Raw genomic sequence first — 27,065 nt, forward strand, 5'->3', positions numbered from 1 at the left:
ATAATATTTAGCAACAATTCAATCATTTTTCAATTGACTCATTTATTTCTCCCAAAGGAAAAGGCTCATGTAAGCAGTATTTACATTATACAGTACAAGTTCAATATCTGTACAATTTACTTAGGCTGCCCAGAAAGAATATCAATTGTAAATTGGTCAGATAATAAAGACACCAAGAAGGAAACTGAAGTAAAAAAAAATGGGCATTAAAGATGAGTTTCCAGACAAAAAGTTCACTACAAGCTAAAAAAAATAAAAAATAAAAAAATAAAAATAAAAATATCAGACTTAGCCCTTAGGCCATGAAAGATCCCTGCAAAAATCATTCATTAAAAAAATTAAATAATATAAGAGGTTTATGAAATGTCATGGTTCAGGTTCATACTTATCTAAGGCCTTTGTGACCTTTAACACCATTAAAGTACCATTTTTTGTACCACTGAAGAGATCCTGTTAGATTGTAAACAAAAGGAGAGCATGTCTCTCCTATTATTTTCCAGCCCCTTCGTTCCTGAACACAGCTGTAGATGGCTTCATCTTTTGCTTGGTGCACAAGGAATGTTACTGTGGAATAGACTGCCAAAGCATTCCAGCTTTTCACCTCAGTGAAGCCTGCCTGCTAAGAAGAATGGCTGCAAAAACACTTAGAGCACTCATACACATCAATATAAAAAAAGCACACAAATTACAGCTTACAGATGCACTCTCTCTTAATCGTACTTAATTTAGTGAGTGCATGCATCTTAAATTGTGCAACTCAACATATCATACATACACACTTTTTTTTTCTCCTACTTCTCTACATGGTTTTGGGCACGAGTGTCACAGGTTTGTCTCATCCCATGTTGGGTCATTTATGCTTTTTAATACCCTCCTCACAACTTTCTCCAAGTCTTTCCTTGCCCTCTGCTCCTCCTCCAGCGACCTCTTCATCTTCTTATTATCCTGTGGTGACAAATAACCATATAATTTAAGTTGTTGTAAAGCAGATATAACAAAAAGAAAAAAAAAATTAGTCATCACTTCTCAGCCTAAACTGGTGTGATCAATCAAAACAATGTAGATCCTTCATGTTGTACACCTGTGTATGCCAAAAGAAAGGAGTTACCCAGTTAACAAAGCTGATAATTCCATATTGATCTAATTTCACTTGGTTAATGCAGTTAATGCATGTACTGTAATTAGACAATCAATTTTCAATCCTACAAATTCAAACAGCTCATTTCTTTTTCTTTTTTTTGTGTCTTGTCCAGCATTTAAGCAAGCAGAATCATGGTCTGGATGTTGTGTTCTGCTGAGCAAATTTACTTTGCCATGGGGAGCATTACTAGTATGATGATTCCCCTGATTTTCTGGATTCTTATTTTATTTCTATTTATTTTGCATAATTATAATACATAGTTTCTACTGCTGGACCAGACCAGAGGATAGAAGAGAGACAGAAAGACAAAGGGAAAGGGAAATAAAAACGCTTTATAGAGAAAGAGGAAGAGAGAGATAAAGAGAGAAACAAAAAAAGCAGACATATGCATATACATATGCATATACACCACAGACTGTATATGAAAGATGGACGGAGCCTTCGGCGGTTAAAAGTGAAGCCTATGTGGGTGTATAAAACTGCAGTTCCCCCTTCATCTGCTAGGGGCTGGCTGCAAAACAGAGCAAATCCCCATAGACTCCCATGTTTACAGCCTGGTTCAAAAATCCATTTTCGGTTAATAGCTCAGGTTTACCTTCATAACAACTGTGGGGGGAGTGAATTTTTTTCTAACTCGCCTATTTAAAAGTAATTTAATCTTGAAGTTCGGCATATTTAGGAGCGTGTCCTTTTGATTGATAGGTACACAATCTTACGCTTCACGTAAGAAGAAGGTAGAACAACCACGGTTTTTAGCCGGTTAACAACGTGACTTAGCTTTAGCCTGCTTACCTCCGTGAGCTGGTTAGCTCATGTTATCTCCAGGTTAGCTCAGTTAGCTCTAAGCTACAGAAAGCTCGGAGTTCGCTTGGTGTCAATCATCCACCATGACGCTCACAGCCCCTCTCTCAGCTCTACCTCTTTACCCATATATGTATTTTCTGGGCGAGAAAGCCAAGATGGCGATGGTGCGAACCACCCACCAAGCTTCAATTCAGCTCTTCAGAAACCTATGGGTGACGTCACGGAGGCTTCGTTCATCTCTTTATATAGAGTCTATGATATATACCCGTATGCATTCGCCTATATAAACAAATGTACATACACATCCACACACATATACACAAACAGGCCGACCTTAGATTCATATTCCCCCTGTGGAGGACGAAGCTATACCCTGCCTGGAGCACAAAAACTATCAAGTTAAATATAAATGAGAGACAAAGAAAACTAACTGCTGTTAGTGGATAAACCTGCAGGGCAACTCAGTGACTGTGTCACATGCAGAACATACAGAGTGGAATGTGTTCAGAGAAGAGTGATCATGCCAATGTGACCCCGCCCACACAAAGGCAAGAGGAAGGCCAGGAAAACCCCAAGACCCAGGTAGCCGGCAGCCACCCCCAAACACAGGCCCCAACCGCCCCTCTCCGGAGCCAGCCATGGATCCACCAAGGAGGCGGCGGAGAGGGACCCCAGCCAAAGTCCCCTGCAGTCAGGGGCCCCAGCGGGCCCGGACCAGCAAGGACCGACCCCATCGGGCACTGGCCGCCCAGGGCAGACAGAACGTGGACCCCAGGGCCCCAAGAGTTCAAAAGGAACCCCCCACCCCCACGGGCAGAACAGCTCATTTAAGCTTTTTTTTTTTTTTTTTTTTTTTTTAAATGAAAAACAATAAATGAAAACACGGTCATGACCACTTATTATTAAATATTTGCACACATTCACCTGTTTTAGCTCTTGAACTTCATCCCGAAGCGCATAGACCACATCCACCAAGCTCCTTTAGGAAAAGAGATATATTTATATTTGTTTTATACAATGTAAATACAATGACGACGTTGAAAGCTGGAACAGGCATGTAGTTAATATTACAGGCATGTAATTAATATTACAGTAATGAGGCATGATGATGGATGCACCTAAACTGTTTTGCTTGAGTAATGCAGAGCTAGAACAGTCAGTTCCATAAACATTTGGAGTCACACAATATTTTTTTTTTTTTAATTGCCTCAGTAAATCCCCACATCAGATACTAAGTGAAGGCATCCAGATGTGACTGGTTGTAAACACCTGTGTATTGAGGTTTAATGCAATTTCTTTCTCTTGCTCACTGTTCCTCAGAAAACCCAGAGTTCCACCAGAATTCCAGACAAACAACTACCAGTGGACAATAAAAAATGTCCTGAGCTATGGATCCATAGTGTAGCTCTCCAGCTGCACCTCAGAGATCAGGAAGGACCTGCAGTGGATCATCAACACTGCCCAATAGATTGATTGTTGTCCCTCTTCTTTTCCCACCCAAGAAATCAAGCTGAAAACATCAGATCTGACTGTACATACACACCCTGGAAAAGGTCTGATACTGCAATTAGGCAAAAATATGACTAGGCAATTATGCCATGAGGTTAATGGATATCGTTTGTAAGACCAGCCTACTGTCAAAGGTAATTTTGTTGTAGAGAAATGTGCAATGCCAAAGATTTGATTAGAAATCTGGAAAACTTTAGGAGCTATCCTTACTGCTAAGTGTCAACAAAATGCTGCAGAACTAGAAGATAGATAATGAAGCAAAACATACAGTGAAAGTTCCAGAAAGGGAATATTGTGAGACAGCCCAGTCACAAATGTACATGACAGATTTAGCTTTTTTACAAAACATGAAAATAATGACTTCATGGCAAAGGACGTGCAAGAATTACTTACTTTTCTTCCAGTGCACTTTGTCCATTACGACTGGGACCCTCTAAGAGAACTTTCTCCTCACCAGGGATGATCACATGCAGCCCTGTCTCCCGCCCTGTTCGCGGTCCTGGGCCAAAACACAAGAACACTGAACCCCTGGTACTTTACTAAGGACACAGTAAGTCAGTCATTATTATTATTATTACACTGTATTTCAGAGAACAGTTAACTTTTTTAGAATCGCAGACAACATCCAAAAGAAGTAAGCATGTTTTGTTAGTCATGCACAGACCAGATCATAAGCAAGAGATAGAGGGGATAATGAAAGGAAATGAATGGCAAGAAAAGCACAATCTGAATTATTAAGAAACTAACTTTCAATACAATCAAATAAAAAAAATCCACCACAAGGCCAGTGTCTATCAAATGACAGATTTATTCAAAACTCATGATACAGCGTTTGGGACTTCAACACTTCAGCAGTGTATAATAAATACACTGAAGGCTGCAGATAAGACTTGGTCACATGTGTGAACGCAACATTAGATTACACACGAATTGGTTAAAGACAGCTAGTCTCTTCACCCTGCCTGTCCCACAGTTTGATTTCTTAAGCCACAGAATACACCTGTCACAAAGTATAGCACATGATATCAGGACAGTGATATTCTCAGATCAAATACTTATAGAAGAATGGATTTTTTTTCCTGCCTCCAAGATAACTAGTATTTACAGAAAGGGAGACTATGTGCTCTTTATATTTCAAGTCCACTCTGGCAGCAATCTAAGACTGAACTAGTAGGTCACGTAGAAATATTCCTGTGTAACTGATGTTTCTTGTATCTTCATTTTTCCATTTATTTATCATGTACCTTCAATGCTGTTAAAACACTGAAGGTGAGGCTTTTACAGTATGAATGAGAATTCACTTTACAGTAACACTGAATACTTAAATCTACCTTTAGGATTACATCATACACACTTCAGGTAGACGACAGAAAATACACAATTTAACAGATTCCAACCCCCCTCCCACTGGCCCTTTACGTGTTTGTGCAAAATAATTCAAACATCTCATTTTATCATTTAAGTGTAAACTTTGATACAGACCAAAAGATTGTAACAAAAAAAAAAAAAAGAGGAAAAAAAGGGATCATTTTGTAAACATGTTGACATACAAATTAAAAATAAAAAACTGTATGCAAAAATTATAAATACATTAAATAAATCCTTTCACAAACATTGAAATTGTAACATGGACCCATATATTTCATGTCATTCACATTGCTCACTGTAAGAGGATGTCAACCTGGACTTTTCATACCAATACTGGAAAAATACTTCTTCATAAAAATAGTTATTCATGCAAGACAGAATTGGAAGCCTCACAAGCCAGAAAAGGCAGGTGTGGCTCACCAGGCATAGCACAGAGTGCTAGTTCGTTGCAACACGAGGGATGTTTGTAGGCGATATTAAGCTACCTGGATAAAATTTTCACGTTTATTTACTTTCTAGCTGCGTAGCAGGAGTCAGCTCTTTGTTTAGGTTGGAGATGTAACCTGACGTCAAGAAACAATGAGGATGTCTAAGCTGCCTTTGTTAAACAGCTAGTAGCTAAAGCCAAAGGATGAAGCTACTGTATTTATTTACTTTTTGTCAAACATTTTCTGACATTTGCCCCTGTGGATGCTGAAAATGTGAATGCCATCCCAAACTATTATACTCCATGCTGCTAAAGAATCTGACTACATTTAATCCTCTAGACTGTGAAATGCATCTGTCCAAGTGAAACTAAGAGTTAAAAATAGGAGCTATTCAAAGCATTTTAACATTCATCCATATTTGTGTTACTGTAGGAAAATATTTGTCCATGAAATTAAGTTTTCAGTAATTAGGGTACATCATCTACTTTTCAGCTGCATCTTGTGCTAAAGGAGATAAGAAAGCACTGAAAAATCTTTGTTTCAAGAGTATTTAGGTAACTCTCATGATGGCGGTCACCTAAGATTTTTGTGGGTCATTTAGAAAATGCTTTAATTGAAACAAACTACTTAACAGTACCTTCAAGATATGTGTTTTGGTACAGGGTCACATTCACTGAAAATATATCAGTGATCTCCATTTTCATATGCAGCACAAGGCAAGAGAGCATTTTTTGCAAATATATTTTCAAAATACAGAACTTCAGTCTATTAAACTAAGGAAGTGAATTTGTAGTACGGAACTGGGGCATTTTTCTATAAAGTTCTGAAGTCAATACAGTGAGATTTAATATGTATAGAAGTATAGAAGAAATCTTGTGACACCTGATCTTCATGATGAAGTATTAAGTATTAAGATAACATCATATGATAAATTATTTGAGTTGATGAGATAAAGGAATAGGAAAAGTGAGTAGAATTGGAGATAATTTGCTTAGACTTTCTGCTTGAGTTGATGCAGCAGAATGGTGTTGAGGTACATTTAAATGAACAATAAAATCAAACTATCTGGGTGTCTAAAATCTAGATCAGATAACTGTGAAAATATTAAACTTTTTAACTAATGTGGAGAGACATATTGAAAATAAGTTTTCTGAGATAGGCTCCAGCTTCCCCGCGACCCTTAATTGGAACGAGCGGTTAGGAAAGTGGATGGATGGAAATCGCAAATAAGATTATTTTTAGTCCACTGGCTTTTATCCAGTTGGTTAACTTTACAAAACATGATGTATGCAATTATCTATTCTCTCTGATGCAGCTATGACAAAGAACAAGCAAAATTTTACATCTTACTAAAATTAACAAGGATGTTTAACAGTTGTCTGGATATGTAATATTTTTTCCTGGTTAGAAAATTAGTAAACCTTAAAATCAGAAAACAACAATGATATAAAATGTTGCAAATTTGTACTTACATGCTGCTATATTTTCTCCAATACAGGCATATGTACCTGAACCTGTGTGCCTGCTTGTGTAGAATCTGTGCTGTTTGAGCATGCATACTCTAAGAACACACACTGAGAGAAGTAGTACATGGTAAATTAAACGCTGTCCTTCCTGAATTACATCTGAATATCAGACATGAAAAGTTTAGTCCCCATCACTCCCTCCCATATATTCCCACTCCAAAACCCCAATACTCTCCACTCCACCAGATCTATGGTCAAATAAGGAGAGTGGTCACATTCAAGATAAATTAATGATAATTACCTAACACTTACTGCATGACAACTACAGAAAGAGAGGAGGCACATAAAAGGGAAAGTGGCAAAGGCAACAGGGAAATGCTTAAAACATTTACAAACTGTTGAAAAATAAATTAAACAAATAAGTTAACAAAAAAATGAACAAATAAAAAATAAATAGATAAATAAAAAAAAATCTTTTTCTTTAATACATTGAAGGTAAAAGAGGTAAGCGCACTATACGTTACATTAGCATACAGCCTGGCACCGCTGCACGTTCTTTAGTTCTGGTGCGAGATGCAGCTCTTGCGCGGAACTGACCCCATCCTGTAACTGTGGGTGGTCCAGATGGAGTCATAGTCAGAGTCCTCCGAGAGGTCAGAGCTCAGTTCTGGCCGAGACACGCTGCTACGGCGGCCTGGTGAATCCACACAGGACTGGTCCACGTCAGCAAGCACGTGATTGTGCATCAGATCAGTGCCCTGCCAGGCTGGTCGGGGCACCAAGTTGACAGGGATGTAGCAAATGTAGAGGGAGGAGATGTGGCGGTCGAAGGAGAACAGGAGGTAACAGAAGAGAGGAAGAAGGTAGCATACGCAACATGCAACAAATGGTAAATCATAAAAGCAATGACAGATGTGGGATGGGAGGGTGAATGAAAATTCAGTAGAGTATGAGGAAAACAATAAATATGAAAAAGGAACTCAAGGTAAACCAGATAAAAATGCCAAAGCAAGAAATGGAGGAGAGACAGAAAGAGAAGATACTGTTAGATCAGTTCAGAATACAGCGTTAAAGAAAAGCACTGAGTAAAGAATACAGGTAAAGGCACTACAGTTGCAGCAAGCGACAGTATGAGCCTCTCTTTCTTTAAGCATTTACATCAACAAGTAAGCTTCAGCTTTTTCTTACTTGAGTTAAGAGTCTGCCTGGTTTTGGCGCTGGTGCAGTATGCCTCAATAACTTTCAGGATCTGGGCGTCTTCTTCCAGAGCAGCTGTACCTGAGATGGAAAACCATAAATATCATTCATGTCTTCTTGGTTTTTGTTGTTTTGTTTTAAAATTGTTTTACTAAAAAGGTTCAGAATAATATTTTCCTATAAAAATCTAAGGAAGTGAATAATTTGTCATGTACTGTAGTTCATAAAAGTATTTAGAGAATCCAGAATTCTCCAAACATGTTAGGCCAAAAACAAAACAAACAAAAAAAAATAGCCGTAAAAGTCAGGCACTAGTTGGTTGAAAATAGGCCTCATTTTTCTTTTCAAATACAAAAATAGCAAAAGCCACAGTAACTAGTCCACTTATCAGCTACTTATCAAGTTTACAAGCATAAACGAGCTATGATCTTAAAATTAAAAATGAATTTATTCTCTTCAAAATCAAGAACATTTCCCGGTTTTTCTCTATTTATAATGTTAAATAAAATACAGGCTTACAATGATGATACAGGGTTACAATCTTTTCTTTTCATTACTATAGCAGCTCAATATTTTCTTTAGAAACAGTTAGACTTTTTTCCACATATGGCAGTGCCTGCAAAAGCATTTAAAAGAATGCTTGGATATCTCAGAACAAATATTTTAGTAATACAAGGATAAAAAAAAACCAGATTGAGCTTGTAAATATCTTTAATTAGACCACTTTCCAACTTAAGAATACATCTCATCAGGTGCATTGTGGCCCATTGCAAGCAATCACTGATTAGAAAAAGGACCTCAAACTTGCACAGTCATCAAGAATACACCCTTTGGAGGCACTAGGACACATCATCAGTGATTCTGGGGTCATCCAGTGAAAATAATATTAGCAGCCCAACCAGGGATGATCAGGCTCCTGCACAAGCTCTAATATTTAACATCGAAGGGCTTGCAGTGGTTGTCCCAGTCCTCCCTCCTGCACTCATCTCCCAGTTCCTGGTACTTGGTAACTGTTTTGCTCTTGAGCTGCAACCATGTACTCTTCCCACAGCACAGTGAGCCAAACAAACATCCAATCAAAATTTAAAAATGATGGACAATAAGGATCTTTACAGATGATGAGCTTGTTTTACTCCAAGAACCCAGAGATTAAACAGCCGACACTGGTCAACGATTCAGGAAAAGCATGAAGAATAACTAGCTTAATCATTTCCTTAAATGCTAACATGGGTTCACCACCAGAATCCACCAGATTCAATCCGTCAACAGCATAATCACAACTGTTGGTATCATCCACCCAACTTCCCAAATTTGTTATTCTTTGTTTTTCCATATTACCTAAAGTAGAAAGGACATTGTTTTAAAACAGTAGAGTTTAAGTAACAAATACACAACTGTAAATGGGAAAAATGGGACTAATGGGAGCTGAGTATCCCATTTAAGTCAGGTATGGAATTTATTTGAATAAATACAGTATCAAACTTTTTGATCACAGGTTAAGAGACAAAAACCTTTGCACCACTTGCACAGTCATTCATAAAGCACAATGCTAAAGTGAGCAAAAATTTTACTCTTTTTAACAACAGCATGCTTTTTATGTGATAAAATAAACGAGAAAGGGATGTTAGACATACTTTTTCTCAAGGCAAATTCCTCCTCAGACTGTTTCCTCTCTGGTTTGCGTTTAGGAAGAAGCTTCTTCACACTCTTAGGACTTTTACTAAGATCCTGCACATGCAGGGAAAAAAGGGTCAGTATTGTGTAAAATAAAATGAGATTACAGAAAATACAAAGATATTTCAATTGTGTAAAAACACTGTCTTTCACCTCCTTGTAGCAGAGGGCAGCAGAGGGACGTAGTGGTGGGGCAGGTCGCAAGCAGCTCAGGCTCCAGGGTTTGGGTGTGTTGGGTGGTTCCAGTGGGCCCCACATCATAGTGCTGTGGGATGTCCCATGGGAGGACGGGTGAGGCAGGGTGTGGTAGGTAGGAGCTACTGTCATCGCCCTTCCTTCAGCGTGCCGGGATGGGGTGAGGGGGTGAGATGGGAGCTGAGGAAAGAAATCACTGACTTTTTATATTTAAACCAAGGAACCGCTCATTTATCTGAGGACATAAAGTGGAAAACTAACACGCCACTGTAAACAACAGGGAGGCAGATACCGCTGGTTGCAAATGTGGTGACAGATTACTTTGATTCAAGTTTGACCGACAAAGATGAAACATCATACTGTTATTTTTGTTTGATACCAATGTTTCAGTGATTAATAAAACCCTTTTTTTGTGTATATTACTGATTCAGCATGACTTCTTTACTGCTGCCTGTCATTATCATAAGTTAGAATTGGGGTAGGAAGACAACATAAATAAATAAAATGCCAAATCTACAATGGGTCTTAGGTTTTTGTAGAATGAGCTGCATTTAAACTGAGTGCTGGTGAGGACTATAAAAATTTGTTCAAATCACTGTCACACTACCACACCATCTTTCTCCATCAGCAGAAGAAGGAATGATGTACAACTCCCCCCAGAGACTGGAATTCATCTCTATCTAAGCATATCTGAATTTAATGGACATTCTCTCTGTAATGTTCCCAAGTTTTAACTGGCAATATCAAAACGAGATTTTTACTGACAGTGCTGAAAGCTATCCTCATTTACCTTGTGCGACAGTACAACTCACAGCATACGTTTGCCTGATGTAAATAAATGGTGAGCATTGCTGACTATGAAATTAGAAAGTAACACATTCTACTAATGAGGTTGATGTTCAAGCATCTGTTGTCGCATTAATTTAGTGTTGTGGTCATACAATAAACAAAGCCACTTCATATAGGGGTGCATAGCCACTTCAGGTGATTGCTAAATGTTATTTAAGAAACTTCAATTGCGTTAAGGGCCCATAGTCGGTGAGAAATCAACATACATATTCACAATGCTGATTGTAAGGTGAACAGAGAGAAAAAGGTCTGCATGTGATTATAAGCTCCTGACCGTGTGACAGGGAACAGTAAGTGGTTTGTGGCTGGGCGCTATGGCTGCTGTGTGTTTGATCTGTCTCGTCAGGTGCTCCACCCAGTCCTGCAGGTCCTGCTGGTTCGAGCATATCACCTGGAGACGGTCAAACATTGTGCCTGCAGAGAAAAGGACAGTGTTGGGTACTGCATTCATTAAATCAGCAACTTTCTTATGTGATATTACCGTCTTACCGTTGAGCTCAAATGCGTTTTTATGGGCTTCACAGTCTTCTAGTTTGGTCACTATCATGCCAGCTAAGGGTAGTTTTCCCTACAGAAACAAAATCACCCCATTTGACACAAATAGATTTCATTCTAGATTGTGAAAAATAAACTTCAAAGATAGGTTTGATCTGAAAAAAATGGAAGAAATTACTGACCTGGAATATGAAGCCACTCATCCTGGGGCTAGCAGACAACACGAGGAGCACGTGGGGGAAAAGCATGAGGTAGCGCTCATTCTTCTCCTGACAAATAGGAAGTAGATGGGTGGAAAAACAAAGTGAAATGTAGAGCGTAACAAGCGAATAATGAAGCATAAATCAGGTAGCATATTACTCTGTAAAGCAAATCTTCCTCCGACTTACTGAAGACACTGTTTTATTCTGTCCAACATATAAATAAACATATGAAAAAACACATAGTAGCCAATCATAGTTGCTATCATCCCTCTCCCACCACTCATAAAATGTAATGGCATGCTGGGTGTCTTTTGGTGCTTTGATAATAAAATATAATGTAGGGTTGTTGGGCCACATACTTTAAAAAAGTGTATTTAAATGCACAACTAAAGCTGTGAGTATGCAGAAAAGCAAACATGTGCCAGATTTAACTTTTACTTGTGGACATAAAACGTAGTAAAACTTATTTAATAATTTGCACATAAAATTACTTGTAGTACTGTAAGTTAATAAAGAAATAAAGCCACAAAGAACTTCAAATGTGACAAAAATGTGAGTAAACAGAAAGAAATCTTACTAAGCTCAAGATTTGCTAAATTGTAATGCTTTTGCTGCTATTTATATTTATTTATTTATGAAATACAATCAGACAACTGCATAGGATCCAGCAATTGACTTCAAACCTGGCCCATCTGGTCTGTTTAGCTTGATGTAGCTTAGATTAAAAAAAAAAAAAGACAAACAAAAACAAAGAAAAAAACTATGTACATATTGTTTGTGCTTCTGAAACACATTGTGGTATGTTGGTGGAACTTTACTTAAGTATAAGCTGCAGTGGCTACAGTGCATTACAGCTATTCAGTTCCCAGTGTGTCTCAGGGCCAAGTCCCATTTAGGGGCCAAAATTCTCGTAAAAGTCTCATAAAATGACTGTATGACACAATATTGCTAGCTGCATGTTTAAGGAAGCATGCTAAGGCTTAAAGTCGTGCTTCTGTGTATTTTATCATTCGTCAACACTTCTATGCTTTTGGATCAAAATGCCAGGGTGTCCAAATGAGTTACCTAACATAACTCATTAACTCTTTACATCACTTGAAGTGATGGTATATAATGGTATATAAGTTTTAAAATGAACAGCATATTTCACACACGTGGTCTGTTTTGGTGGGACATTTATTTAAAGTAACAATCACAGCAAAAACCACAGCTTAGCACTGGATGGGATACCTGAAAACAGAGTTTTCATTATCGAGGTTTAAATAGAAATGGTCATTTTAACAACAACTTTTCAACAGTTTTTCCTTTTTGTAAAGTTAGATGAAATAATTGAAACAGGAATACAGCAGATGCACGTGTAGTAGTTAAACGTGCGATGCATACTTTAGAGGTACCGCAAAAGGGTTGTATAAGCAGAATTATTACTTTGCTTTTTTAACACAGTCTATCGTTTCCTTCAAGATGTTCCTACAATATTATTTGGATGGGTATTAGTAAACACTGCAGGAGTAGAAAAGCTAGAGCTACAAGCATCCCAAGCAATGGAAGCACAACAGGGAAAATATTTCCTCACTTTTTATTGTTGATCTTATCTGTTCTTGTAATTTTCACAAGTTTTAGAGTGAATATTTGTAGGACTAAATTGATTTCGATCTATCATTTTATCCTTTGTGATCCTGACGAGAACTTTTCAAATGTGAAGGAGGAAGAAGGTGTTGGTTATGGGTACCTCTGGCAAAGGACTCTGAACCAAGACCTGGCTCATGTAGATCACAGAACCCAAGGTCTTGATGTCGTCCCCTTCCCACAACCGGATGGTCTCAGTAAGAATCTGCAGCTCTAGCTCCTTTCGTTTGCGCACCTCCTGGCACTGAGCCTGACATGACAGGACCAACAAATGCATCAAGCTCAGCTTTTGTTTCAGTTTATGCCAATTTACTCGTTTTATGCCAAGTCTGACGTAACAGGAAGCATGCTGAACTTACAGACAAATTTTTGAAAGAGGCCATGCACTTCTGAATGTCTGGCCGGTCGAGATGACCCTCCTAAAAGAACCAAAGTATACTCATGTAACACAGGGTTAACACTTTATTTCACCATATTTTTATAGCTGAAGCACACACCTCCATGTGCCTTTCCAGTTCTTTGAGTAAGGTGGGGTATTTGTCCAGTCTCATAAAGGGTTTACTGAGGCCTGTGGTCAGGGTGAGGATACCAGGAGTGACTGCACCACGCCCTTCCATGAAATCCCCCAATATTTCACTGAAAGAGGCAGAGGCAGAAAGATTAAATTAACTCTTTACTCACCATCAAACCTTGATGATCAGTGATTTTTGCAGGTATATACTGTAGCAGATTTAATCAGCTGTCACTAATGAAGATTGTAAGAATGCTAACACCTCCTTCCACACCAAGAACTGCTGCTCAGTTTAAGAAAAATCTCTATAAAGCCACATAAACCTCAATAATTTTTATAATTCTGTTTGTTAAACTACAAAAAAGGGCATTTTGGGCAGTCTCAAGTTATTAAAGGTTATTGAAAATTATATCAGTGTCCATTTTGGAAGCTTAAGTTTGAGTTATCTTGATGCAATTTTTACATATGTTTGCCATCTTTATTGGTGTTTATATTTCACTTTTGGTATTTGGATCAGGTCTGAATCCTGCTCCAGTTCAGGTTGTCCTCCATTATCCTTTTTGTTTCAGAATAATCTGGTCTGTGTGGACCCTAATCATAACTCCTCACTGTGAATTGCTCCAGTAAAGGCATTTCACTGCATGCTTCTTCTCCACAGCTTCTTCTATGACAATAACAATAATTCCACAATCAGAAAACAGCAGGTAGTTTACAATTTAACAAAGATTAGCCCTGGCAATAGAAAGAGCACTGTTTCCATGTTAAATGCTAATTCACTTAAAAGAATCGGTGTCGCATGAAAACTTACATCTTCTTCCTCTGATTGGCTGTTCTCAATAAAATCATTTCTCAGACTGTACAGCTGATTGAAACATACCTGTGCTGGGTAAGCACATTAACTGCAGAGGGATGGTTAGAACAGTAACCCACATAGAGAGCCTTCATCTGCGGCATGAGGTTGAGGAAAAAGCCGCCCACCCTTTGCTGGCTTTCTGGAAGCCTAAGGAAAGTATACAAATGTAGCAGATGAACAAAATATTTCCTAAGTAAATACTTTACTCATAGAAAGAAAGAGTTGGGAAAAAAAAAAAGTGTCAGGGATGAGTCCATGTACAGGGATTTGTCAGGTTTCAAAATCTCAAATTAATAATCAAACATCAACGTTGCACATGGGAAGAAACACTAGATGTCACTCTCCTTATGAAACAGTGCTGCCGCAGTTTATGTGTGCTGGGAGGGACTTACTTGGTGCAGTCCTCCAACGACTGGACTAGCATCTGTTGGAAAGTGCTAATCTCTTCAAGATTCCCCAGAATCAGAGCCACATCCGAGCTGCTTAGTCTGTTAGATCAGGCAAAACAGTATAATAAAGATATTTTAATTTCTGTCATGGACTCCATTTGGGCTCTGTATAAAAATGTGACTCATAGAGCTTAAAAATATTCAAAATCACACAAAAATAGATTGGTTCTGGCATAATGTTAAATCATACCTGTCAATGTTCTGAAGAGGTCGCAGGTAGTTTGTCATAAGGATCTGAAGGTCCTTGGAATATTCTGTCTCAGTTTCTAAAATGTTCTGTAACACCTAAAACAAAAAGAAAACTTAAACTTTATTGTGGCCTTCTTTGAAACTAATCCAAACTAAGCCTCATCGTGAAATGATTTTGTCCTCAAAATATCAGAAAAAAGCAAAATTGCAGTTATAGGTTCTCAACAGGTCAACTACTTTACTGCTACTATGCACATAAAAATGCCTCTGCATGCAACAGAATATAATTTCTGTACAGATGTATCCCTTTGTGCAAATGGGACACATCTTAGAAAACTGGGGAGATGGGCTGACAGGAGGGGGTGATTTACAAATGGAAAAGGGGGGACTGTTATGAAAACAGCTGTATGAAAGCCAGAACAAAATTAGGCCGTATGCTTAAATGTCAGCAAGATGTTACTGGATACAGAAGAGATGGTAAATTACAGAAGTACAAGAATATGAAAAGAGAGAAACAGTAAAAAATTAACTACTGGGTTGCTTACCAAGTTATAGTATGTCTTGCTGATTGCAGAAGTGTCAAATCCTTTAGGTGGGCTCTTGAGGGTGGCGGACTTGGGGGACACTTGTTTGTCTGTTGCAAAAAAAATAAAGTAATTAATCTTAGTACCTTATGTAACTTTAGCAAACACTGAGCCCTTAATCATTTGTACCTGAAGTTGCTATTATCATATTAAGCAACAGTAAACTTATAAACTGCAAAGATCTGGTTCAGTCAATTAATCATCTGTTATCATATTTGTACTGTCAAGCACAGATTTTACCACATTTTTTCAGATTCGTATGTTCCTCTCTGCTGTGCTTCTGCTCTGCCTCCATAGCACTCCCTGCAGAGGAGCCTATCATGCACATACATGTTAGTAACCAATACAACAGTAATAGTTGTGGTGACTGGTTCTGGTGAGAGTCGTTTAGGGTGTGACTAGTTGTTTTCTCTCAGGCACTGTTCAATCTTGCAAATCGCATGAGGAACTCTAAAAGAGGAGCCAGAGGAATGTCACTGCCTGTGTGACATACTACTAACACGACAACTGTTTCACAGTGACAAATTCACCAAATGAGAATGTTATTTTGACTGTTACACAGTGCTGTCGTACTATACCAAGCAAGGTACCTGTGTAACAGCACCTATATTTGACCTTTTTTAACTTAACTAGATGACAGAAGCACGTTTAAAAAAAAGCATCCAAGTATTTTTAAGTTTCTGAGCAACAACTACAATGAATTTCAGTTTGCTATAAAAAGTGTAAAAAGAAAGCGCATCTTTTGTAACTCCTCAGCCACGCATCTTCTCAATGTGATCTATAAGGATCAAAATCAGTGTATAACAGCAGCCTCCCAGCAACAGATGTGGCACTGTGTTACTCTCACACAGCCAGACAGAGTGACAGAAAGAAAAGTATAAGAAAGATGTTCCACCTTTGTGGGCAGGAGATATTATTTTTTACAGAATATAATACATCACAGTCCACAGTTGAAAAAAAACATGAACCTTTCTGTAAAAAGGTTATTAGAAAATTATAATGACAGGACATCCGAATCATATTAAGTTCCTGATCTGCATTTCCTCTACAATCCTTAATCAGAGGAGGTTTTTTTTTAATACATATTGTGCTTGTGCTTGTGGGACTTACCAGAGCCCTTGACCTCCCGCACATAGTTGCTAGGAAACCACCCAGTCTTGCCACTGAGTGTCCCTTCCCACCAGCCGCCCTCCTCTTGACGAGTCACACTTATGATATCACCCTTGGTAAAAGTGAGCTCATCTTCATTGGTCTGCTGAAAGTTGAAACGTGCCTTCACCAGCAGCTGCTGTCCGCTGTTTTCTGACATGTCCTGACGAAGAGAGAAAGGACAAACAGAAGCAAATACAAATAAACTAAATCATACACATAATACTAGTCTCACAAGGAGTTGATGGTATGAAGATTGTAAATGTCATTTAAGACATTCTCTATATTGAGCAAGAGATTTACCAGACTTCGAAACTGATTCTGGAGCAGCTTAGAGGATCGGCCCAGCGAAGCCTGAGAGGACAGTGATTCGAATGACTTGATGCGGTGGGCAGAAGAGTGCCGGGCACACACTGAATCACTACCCACGCCGATATCTACAGCAAAAGTGGCAGAGTATAAATAACCCAGTTGCACACATTCACAACTACTTGGTTTCTTTTATCAAAAAAACAGCTGTTTTTACTCACCTGCAGTCACCTTATTGAGAGTAACCAGACTGCTGAGCACCTTTGAGAAGTTCAGGCCCAGCAGCAGGTCACTGGCCTCGAACGGCTGTGGGTACAGAGGACAGGACATGAGGCGCAGAAAGGCTAATTAATTTCTTTTTTGTAAAGCTTAAGTGCAGCACTGTGACATTAGTTGATCCAGTGCCAGCACTGAGCAGGGAATCAATAATTCTCACCACCTTTCACAGGAGGAGTAACAGAACACACAAGCTCAGCAGACTCATTAATCCAAAGCAGCTACAAACAGATTCAACTCGCAGGCCTCTTTTCATTTTCATAGCCAAAGTCTCAAACACAGGATTATATTTCTAAGTGGTACTGGAAGTAACTTAAGTTGGTAATCAAAAGACATTAGTTTGGTTTTATAAATCCAGTATTAAAGACACATTACATAACTTTCTGACCTTAAAACACAAGGAAAAAGTCTTTAAGGGCACCCAAAAATTATGCCCTTAAAGACTTTTTAGTATGTGTTTCAGTCCCAAACACATCACACTGCTGCAGATTTTAACAACCTGTAAAAATTTCTGTTTCAGCTTGGCAACGTTGAACCTTTTGCTTGGTATAACCATGTGTCTGTAACACAGAGGGACAAAAAACTGTTTGTCACATCTATCATGTTTATTGGTAGTCTGTATTTTAGAGTAATTGACTGAACAAAAACTCCTGCGTTTATATAAAACCTCCAGTAGTGTTCAACTGCTTTAGGGAAATTTAATTACAAAACACCTATTTAATCTGATTATCTCACTGAGATTAACATATGTCTTAACAAGATATACAGTATCAGTGAGCAGAAGAAAGAAAGCAAACATCCACATAGAAAAGGACAAATATAAACTAGAAACACCTGCAGAAAAAAACCTGATTTGTAAACAGAACTGATTTAACTGATGCTAATGGAAACAGAGAATCAAGCTGAAGCATGAGGATCTGGGTGTTGATGTGAAACTCATGTCTCTGGCATCTCAGAAAGCAGGCAGTGAGTGCATCTCTGTTGATGAGTGTAGCTGTCCTTTCCTGTATAACAGTGTCATGTGATGAGTAACTCTCGCTTCACTTGCATTAAGTGACAGCGAGCTAAAACTCTTATTCGTCTTACTCTGTGATTGCAGATCTGTCCTCAGGGGGACATGTCATTGGCTGAGATGGTTTGAGAATGTGTGCTGAAACCAGTGAGTGAGGAAGTCTGTGCTCCAAAAGTAAAAGACTTTGTTCACTTTCTGTGCATTTAAGTAGAAGTAGCCTAAATTTAAACTTGAACTCTTATTTATTCTTATAAGTGGCATTACAATGCCAAATAGCAAGTTTCTAATAATAACAATATTAGTATGGGGCTGCACGGTGGAATAGTGGTTGGCACTGTGGCCTCACAGCAAGGAGATCGCTCGTTCGATCCTCGACTGGGGCGGGGCTTGGACGGTGGCCTTTCTGTGTGGCGTTTGCATGTTTTCCCCATGTATGCGTGGGTTCTCTCTGGGTACTCCGGCTTCCTCCCACCGTCCAAAGACATGTATGTTAGGTTAACTGGCTTCTCTAAATTGTCCTTAGGAGTGAGTGTGCGTGGTTGTTTGTCTCTGTGTGGCCCTACGATGGACTGGCGAGCTGTCCAGGGTGTACCCTGCCTTTCGCCCAAAAGACTGCTGGGATAGGCACCAGCTTCCCCACAACCCTTGATTGGACTAAGCGGTTAGGATATTGAATGAATGAACAATATTAGTATATTTTAAAGTCGTCCCTGTAAGCTTTCAACCAGTGCCAGAAGAGCTTTAGAAAGCTAAAAATAAGCATAAGAGGCCATCCTTAACTACTCTTCCCCCTTGACATCTGTAAAACCACAGCCTTTCCTCTTTCTACAGTCACTTTAATGTGTTTACAATGAAACATAATAAATGATGCATATTACAACTATATTCACGCGCAGAGTAATGAGCATGACTAACATGACAAGCTTCGACTCGTTTTCAGTGCCTCGGCATCACAGTCAAGCAACGATCCTTCAGAGGAGGCTGGAATAACACAGCAACACACCTCTGTGACTCAACAAGCTACAGTGCAACAAATTGCTCCAACACGGCCCACACGTGAATAAATGTGTCCGTACCGCTACATGGTCTCATAGGAGTTTGGATAACATAAAAATACTAAATTAAGCTTATGTCTCATATTATTGAAGAAAAACTGTCAGACTTTAAGACAGTGGCTCGAAATATTACGGTAACACAGTCAATATGTTTTCTGTATCAATGAACACTGGAATATTCATCACTGGCCAAGTTAGTTATCTGACTGTTTAATCACATGTTTCCATGCCTGAAGATTTAAAATCCCAAAGACAAAAACTGAAACACAGATTGCAGGAAAAACTTTTTCTTTTTTCAAATCTAACGATTTATAAAAATGGCAAATTGATGGGTCTCTGCGACAAATTTAATATACTGTATTTAGCCAATTTAGTTGGTCACTTTGACAAAATGTGTTTTCATTTATCTAGTCCACGTTTTGTGGGAGGGAATAAAAACATAAATATACAGTATAAGCTCCATGACCATAAAGCCCAATTTAAGGCAGCTTGTTTTGTGAATAAGGAGGACTTGGGGAAAATGTAAAATTAACCCACAATAAGACCTAACGCTGCATCTGGGGGAACACAGACTGCGTTCAGCTGACCACTAGTATGTACCATCTACACCTACATAAGAAGAAAATACTTCCCAGTACAAAAGGAGGCAGCAGTCTGTTCACTATATTCAACAAGGGAAACTGGAAAACTGCAAAGATTAAATATGGAATAAAACAAACATAAACAAAGTAGTGTTGAGTCATTATTATATCATTCTCATTCACTCACAAAGTAAGCATGTGTGAGAACTTTGATGTGGAAGTGGTGTTGTCAGCATCTGGCTAATTGGTTGTGAATGAAGACTGGGTGAAGCAGAAAAGAGAAATGAGAACAAACTTAAACAAAAGGGATAAATTAAAACAAGAGGACAAACCAATGGACTTTCCGGCTATGTTGAAAATGCAGTCAGAAAGATTTCTCTCTGGCAAAACTGAGGCAAAAAAATGAGTTCAGACAGTGCAAATTAATGCTGTATTACACACCAAAATGTTGAACGAGACTGGCATTGTCAGCTTGCTGTGCATGGCTTGTAGTATCTTAATCATCAGGCTGAAATACTTTAAAACTAATCTGAATGGTTGCCATATTATATGCAAAAAATAACTACATGACAAATGATAAGTGTATTAAAACTGTAAGGGTACTAGGCAGCATCATCAGCGCTGTGCCTGCAAACTCTCCTAACAGGCAAAAGGTAACCCAACACATCACATGGTGGTTCATTGGCAGGAGATTAACATTTATAAGACTTTTCTATACAGTTGTGGAACCACAGGGTCTTCAAGACGATCTTCTTTGGACTGACAGTACAAAACCCAAAGCTCTTCAGTTTATGATAAAGCAAGACTGAAAGAAAAAAGTGCTGACCTAATCAGGCAAAAGAGGTCAATATTTTCTAGTTCGGGTATCTTTGAGATGTTGCCAAGACCTGCAACTCTTGAACCGATGCTACATTACTGTGTGTCCACTGTGTTTGAAGACATCTGTATACTTCATCTTAGTTCATTAAAAGGTACAATTTGAAAATTTCTTTTTTTCCATTATCTGACTGCACAATTGTCGGAATTCTGTTTCATTGATTACAACACCAATGTCAACTTCTCCCATTACTATCCAAAGATGGGTGTGTAATTAATCTCAAGGTAGATGTGTGGGTAGAATTGCTTGACCATATGGACCAGGAGGGTCATGGGAACACTAAAGATCACTTACTGTGGTCATAAGCGTTGGAGGTTAAGAGTCAGAAGCAGCAGCTGCTCAAGAGTCAAAAACCATTTTGAGTGTTTAAACTGAACATAGTATGCAAATGAGATCTAAGAACATAAAATACCTATTAAAGTATTGAGAATACACATGCAAACATGTGCATCTCGGCTCCTTAAAAAGAGGTCAGTCACAACTGCAAAAGCACAGCTTCCCTCTCTGTCTTTTACATGTCAGTGGCCACAACTCTAATCTGCTGCCACAGCTAACTGGGGTCAGAGCCAGCAGTGCTCTAGGCTCTGGAGAAGATCATCTTTGCTCTACAGATGGTGAGCAGTGTACGGCTGTGCCCCAAATTACTGTAATCCTACTCCATCCAGTTCACTCAAAAATATATGTATAAAAAATACAAAGACACAAATAGTCAATCACATTCTTGCCTGGAATAGAAAACAACAAACAAAAACATCAGATTTGTTGCAAAATAAAGGAGCAGTAAATCCTTTACTGATGTAAGAGCATGACACGAAGGAGTGGATAGGATGCAGATTTATGTCACCAAAGAACTGCAGATTATCAACACTGTTGCCATAACTTGTCTGTGTAGCCAGCCAAAACAAACTCAGGTTCTTTCCAATAAAATAACCCCTTATGTCTTTTGCTTGTCATGCATTTCAGTTGTGTAACTACTAAAACGCATGTTTTGCAAATGCAGTATGATGGCTCTCAGTGTTGCCCCAGCTCCACCTCTTATTGCTTAGTGGCCTGGAGGCTCTGCAGGGAGAAGCAATGCTGAGGAACACTGGGCTGCATTGTCACACTGGGGTGGTTCAATGACCTCTCTATGCACTGGCCAATACACAGACATAAACAACACTCTGTCCTTAACTCGCTTAAGATTGTGTTGGTATTCTCATAAGCCAGATTTCTAAAACACCAAAATATTTCTATACAGGCCTGCAGGGGTGAGATGTTAAATCTATGGGCAAGTTTAGACTTTACACTTTATAATAACATGACTTTTGTAACTATGTTAGGACAGAACTTACATAACCATTGTTCTTTATTGTTCACAGCTCCAGTTTTAAACAAAAAAAGATGAATAATGAGCAGTATGAGGTGTTGGTGACAATAAAGAGCCCATGGACAAAGCTTTGCATTAATTATAAGGTGTAAACATTAACCAGTCGTTTATGAATGTAACTGGAAAACACACACAAGCTTTACTATAACCATTCTTTTCTTTTTCTTCTTTTTTATCTAGTGGGGATAATATATATATATATATATGTTGTGTATGTATCGCTAACTGTACGGTAAAAGACAGCTCTCTCTCAGCCGAGCGATGGGTGATTGTTCTCGGCCGCTAATTCACTCCTCCTCCCTCTGTCAGGGCTCCGTCCGCATTGTCTGTTGTATCCACTCGAACATGCAAACACCCCGTCTTAAACAGCTCCCCATTGCAGAAATGTCCCAGAAAACGCCAAAGACAATGCCTAAATCTGAAAATGATACTTACCTCGACGCGGAACGACGTGCAGCCCTTGAGAAACTCCTTTATGTTGCTCAGACACTCGCCGTCGTTTTTCGGTTCTTGATAAATCTGGAAAGACGAAAACGCTGATTAGAGCTCAACTTCCAGCTCACGTTTCCGCCGACTTGCTTTTCACGCTTTGCTTCTTTGTGAATTTGTCTGTTTTAGAGTGTATCTTATTCGACACGCAGTCTTTGGACTGTGTGCATTGGGCCTGAGTCTCCTGGAGGCTGAACACAAACCCCGCAGTAGGGAAGTGGAAGAGGCTGTAGTATTGGGTCGAGGGAAATGACGTTGACGAATAGGGATCCCCACTGATGTTGTCGTTGGATATAGATGCTCTGCTTATATAATATCGTTCAACTAATTTTTTTCTGTTATCTGTGGGCAATTATTCAGATCATTTCAAATAATCCAACACAGCAACATATATGAAAAAGATTTGGTTATATCCGAATGGAACTGGGAAACATGACAGCATGGAATAACATGGCTGCAAGCAGAATTGAGGCGAGCAACCAGATTAACAACCTTGCAACAGCATTGGGTGTTTTAAAATTGAGCCACTTAAGTTGCAATAATAAATTCTAAAAAAAAAAAAAAAAAAAAAAACAGAAAAAAAGATGACATACATAAAGCGTGTTCAGTCTAACATAGTCCACAGCAGTAATATGGCCTGAATTCTGTCAGTGTGGTTGCCAAAACTGAGCTACTTAAGTTTAAAAAGCCAATTTGAGCCATGTCTAATGGCTCTAGTCTGGCCTTAAAAGCACATGTCTAAAATATTTAGGTCCTACCTGGTATATACAACATATCTGTACATATAGTCGATTTTTGGTGTCTTTATGAGTTACTGGATCTTTTCAGTGATTATCCTTTTATTTTTAGTTTCTGTTAGATGTGTCAATTAAATTTCTGCATAGGATGTAACTCAAGAAATGAACAAGAAATATAATGTTACCTTGTTTTCACACATCTAATTTAAATTAATGAACCACTGAGGACAACTTGGATAATCTGTTGAATCCATTTAGTTTGAATCAGGAGTGTTAGACAAGGGAAACATCTAAAACTCGTTGGACTGCAGCACTCTTGACTGAACTCCTGTTATTGCCCATGCACTGTACAGACATGGTCTTTAATTGACTTAAATTTGAGTTTACATGCCAGATCCAGTTTTGGTAGTTTTATATAAACATGGTGTTTTGCGTTACTGCCTTCAAAGAAGGCATTTTGCATGTCTGAGATGAAGGGTTTCAGGTGGTTGCAATCCATATTTATACCAGCAGATGCCACTAACTTATATGTACCGCTCCTTTAACCATAATCAGGCAACATAACTTTCACTTATCCCTCTAGCTTCAGTCATAAAATGCCACACAAGTTGCTCGTCTTGGCTTGGCTTGATCAAAGGAATCTGTTGGTCCTGATTTTTGAATGCCAAGCATGTGCCAGGCACAACAGCTCAGACTTTAACCCACTGGAGGTGCAAACATTAATAATATAATATAATATAATATAATATAATATAATATAATATAATATAATATAATATAATATAATATAATATAATATAATATAATATAATATAATATAATATAATATCATATATGCTGATGAGCACAAATGGTATTGATTCTAGCACACAGGGCAGCTTTTTAGTTAAGGTTTTGTTCATATGTGCAGCATATTTTTACTTTTTAAACCCAGTAATCAGTCTTTTCTAACAGTTTAACAAAATACTGTGAAAGTGCATCCTTCCATAATGTTATTTTTATGTCCACATACATAAAAAAGACACTCCTAACCCACAACACAAATCAATAGATTAATTTTATGAGCTAGTTTCATAAATTTCTATGACAGCTTGTGGAGCCAATGGTGCTTTTTAATGGGCAGACCATGTCATAATAATGCAGACACTCTGAGTGGCTACTTGATGCAATCTGCAGGAATGTGGAATTGGATTTCTTTGTGACTGCTGCCACACTGACAAAACACTGAATAACAAGTGTTTCAAATTTAGAATAGACTAAAAGTTGGGGGTTTTTTTATTTCTATTTTTCATTATATAACATCACATTTTGTATATTTATTCCCAACTTCCATCAATTCAATTTTCTTATATTTTCCTCACATTTTACAATGTGTAGTTTCAGTGTTATTCATAAAATTCAATCTAAGCATTTCTTGTTTTCATATGTTTTTTGTTTTGTAGTAACTACTCTCTTTACATGTTGTATGTATGAATAAAAAGGTTTTTTTTCCCTACAGTATGTGAGTTCTGGGCAGTAATAAGTGTGAAAAGTGTCTGTTACAGTTTATCACCCTGTGTTACAGTGATTAGGCTAATACTGGCTAGTACAGCTGAAACAGTGTATTAATTGTAAACAGATTAAATTCTTTAGATAAGATAAAAATGAAAAAGAAAATGAAAAATTTGGGTAGAATTGACGTGCACAGCAGACTGTTGCATGTCTTCCTCGCAATTTAGAAGTAGGTGAAAATATGCAAGTGAGGGCTGTAAGGACTGGACCATTCTTTGGTCTAAATGTTGCATCACTGACAACTTTTAAAGCACTTTTCATTGGGTCAATACAGCAACTGTTAAGCTGAAAACCTTGTGCAATAAATGAAATTCTTAATGTTTGTTGTAAGCTTTCAAAAGCCTCTTTTAAGGGTCAATATTATAAAAAGTTATTGTTTAGTGGTAAACCAAATGCATAATCTTCTGTAATATTTCATAATCATATCTTAGGAGTTTCATTCTATTGTCATATTTTTCTGAGATGTTGTTGAGTTTTTGTTTTGACCCCTCAGTTATTTTACTAAATACATACCATCACCATGTTTCAATCATCAGTATGACTTAGCCTACCCAGACTCTTATCTTGTCTGTTTTGTTGTTATCATACAGTTTGCTCGTTTTAACTAAACTGTAACTGTAGGCTCGCCATCTGTACTAAACTAATGAAACATATGTGAATAATGTCGCATATAAACAGCTAAAAGGAGAAAATGGGACAACCTGTTTGGCATTTAAGCAGGCTGTTCGGGTAGCCTCGAGCAGAACATCTCCCTTCAGGAAAACATTGCCTCCTTCAGGTAGCTGTCTAAACTGGCAGACGCTGAACGCTGACACACACAAACACTGCGCTGTTTCTTTAAATAAGGAGAGAGTCCGTCTCTGTCTGTGCGCCTTTGCAGTCAATGGCGGCCCACTCTTATGGATGATCTGTGTACATACAGCCCCCCTCGCCCCTGACTGGTCGCGCTGTATGTGTAACCAAATCTACTCATATAGCTACAAGCTATAGATTAAATAAGCTTCTGAAACCAAAAACGATTGCAAGTCTGATTGATTAGGCACTTCAAGTGTATTAATCGAGGCCTTCGTTGTAGAGCATATAAACATCACTGGATCCAACACATCATGACAGATTTGACTGAACAGTTTTCCTTATGCTGCCTTGTTTAGGACAGATCAATACGCGGATCGATGCCACGGTTTTTCTGTTTTTACGCGCTGACATGAGCAACGTATGTGCAACCCTAGAGCTTGTTATGGCAGACAATAACAAGGGCTGCCGTGACCTACAAAAGAAATTTCCTCATGGATCAGTGGGCAAAAAGAGAGGCCAGACAACAAACCGCGTCGGTGTCACGGATGTGGACAGCACACAGACACGCCGGCGGGGCGGGCGGTGGGTTATACAGGGGAGAAGAGGGGGGTGTATTGCTCTTACTTTCTCCGTGGAGCCCGGACTGAGTCGCTCCAGCAGTCTACACAAGACCACCCCATCTTTCAGGGAGCTTTGCAGAAAAGCTTCAGGATCAGAGATGGTCTTCTTCGGCGATTCCAGCACCCCGAGCGTAATCAGCCATGTAACCGTCTGTTCCGCCGAATTCATGTCCAGCCGCAGCAGATTGTACCCAACAAAGAGGCGGTGTTTTTGGTATCTTTAACAGCTCACCGCCCTGGTTACGCTGTCATCTGTGCGTTAGATGAGAAATATCATTAATCCCCCCACTCAAAAAAAAAAAAAAAAGGGGGGGGGGGGGGGTGCAAGAGGAGAGATAGAAAGAAGATGCAAGAAAGTACTGTACCTCGGCTGGATGCGGGTGGTGACGATTGGCTGTTAGAAAATTTAGCAAGTATGGTTTCCTCCCTTGAACTGTCCGTTTCCCGTTGGTGTAACCTGGAAAGCTGTCAAATGCGGTTCGCTGTGATGCGATGAGGCAGCGGACTGCATACATGCGCATCGCAGCCTCCAGCCGCTCGTCTATTGGATGACATCAGCGAAGAGGGACAAGCCAGTCCAACCAGTTGTTTGAGCTCTTCACCGTGTCATGAATAGGTTTTCAGCGTGGGGCTTTGCATATTCAGCTCTTTTATCCGTTTTTTATGACCACGACAGGCTACCTGCTGTTATCTGCTGTAAGCTG

At 38.8% G+C, this 27,065-nt stretch overlaps 1 protein-coding gene across 1 annotated transcript; it reads right to left on the bottom strand.

Moving 5' to 3' along the window:
- Nucleotides 1-357: 357 nt before the first annotated feature.
- Nucleotides 358-26,778, bottom strand: arhgef7a (Rho guanine nucleotide exchange factor (GEF) 7a). The gene is made up of 22 exons (XM_079253765.1): nucleotides 26,727-26,778; nucleotides 26,366-26,613; nucleotides 22,605-22,688; nucleotides 17,221-17,305; nucleotides 16,994-17,127; nucleotides 16,652-16,853; nucleotides 15,503-15,591; nucleotides 14,959-15,053; nucleotides 14,712-14,807; nucleotides 14,344-14,466; nucleotides 13,453-13,591; nucleotides 13,315-13,374; nucleotides 13,059-13,205; nucleotides 11,309-11,395; nucleotides 11,121-11,199; nucleotides 10,906-11,045; nucleotides 9,741-9,962; nucleotides 9,548-9,641; nucleotides 7,905-7,994; nucleotides 3,848-3,953; nucleotides 2,870-2,924; nucleotides 358-945 (listed from the first exon to the last, which is right to left on the bottom strand). Exons 2-22 carry the CDS (start codon nucleotides 26,528-26,530, stop codon nucleotides 823-825), a joined length of 2,415 nt encoding a protein of 804 aa, XP_079109891.1. The 5' UTR covers nucleotides 26,531-26,613; nucleotides 26,727-26,778; the 3' UTR covers nucleotides 358-822.
- Nucleotides 26,779-27,065: the final 287 nt, after the last annotated feature.

The sequence above is a fragment of the Telmatherina bonti genome, assembly GCF_933228915.1.
Source record: "Telmatherina bonti genome assembly, chromosome: 15".
In the NCBI taxonomy this organism is placed as follows: Eukaryota; Metazoa; Chordata; class Actinopteri; order Atheriniformes; family Telmatherinidae; genus Telmatherina; species Telmatherina bonti.

Coding starts and splice junctions, on each gene's coding strand:
- arhgef7a (XM_079253765.1), bottom strand. CDS start 26,530: ATGAATTCGGCGGAACAGACGGTTACATGGCTGATTACGCTCGGGGTG. Junction 15,054..15,502: donor GCAAGACATACTATAACTTG/GTAAGCAACCCA, acceptor TTTTTGTTTTAG/GTGTTACAGAACATTTTAGA. Junction 14,808..14,958: donor CCTCTTCAGAACATTGACAG/GTATGATTTAAC, acceptor CTGATCTAACAG/ACTAAGCAGCTCGGATGTGG.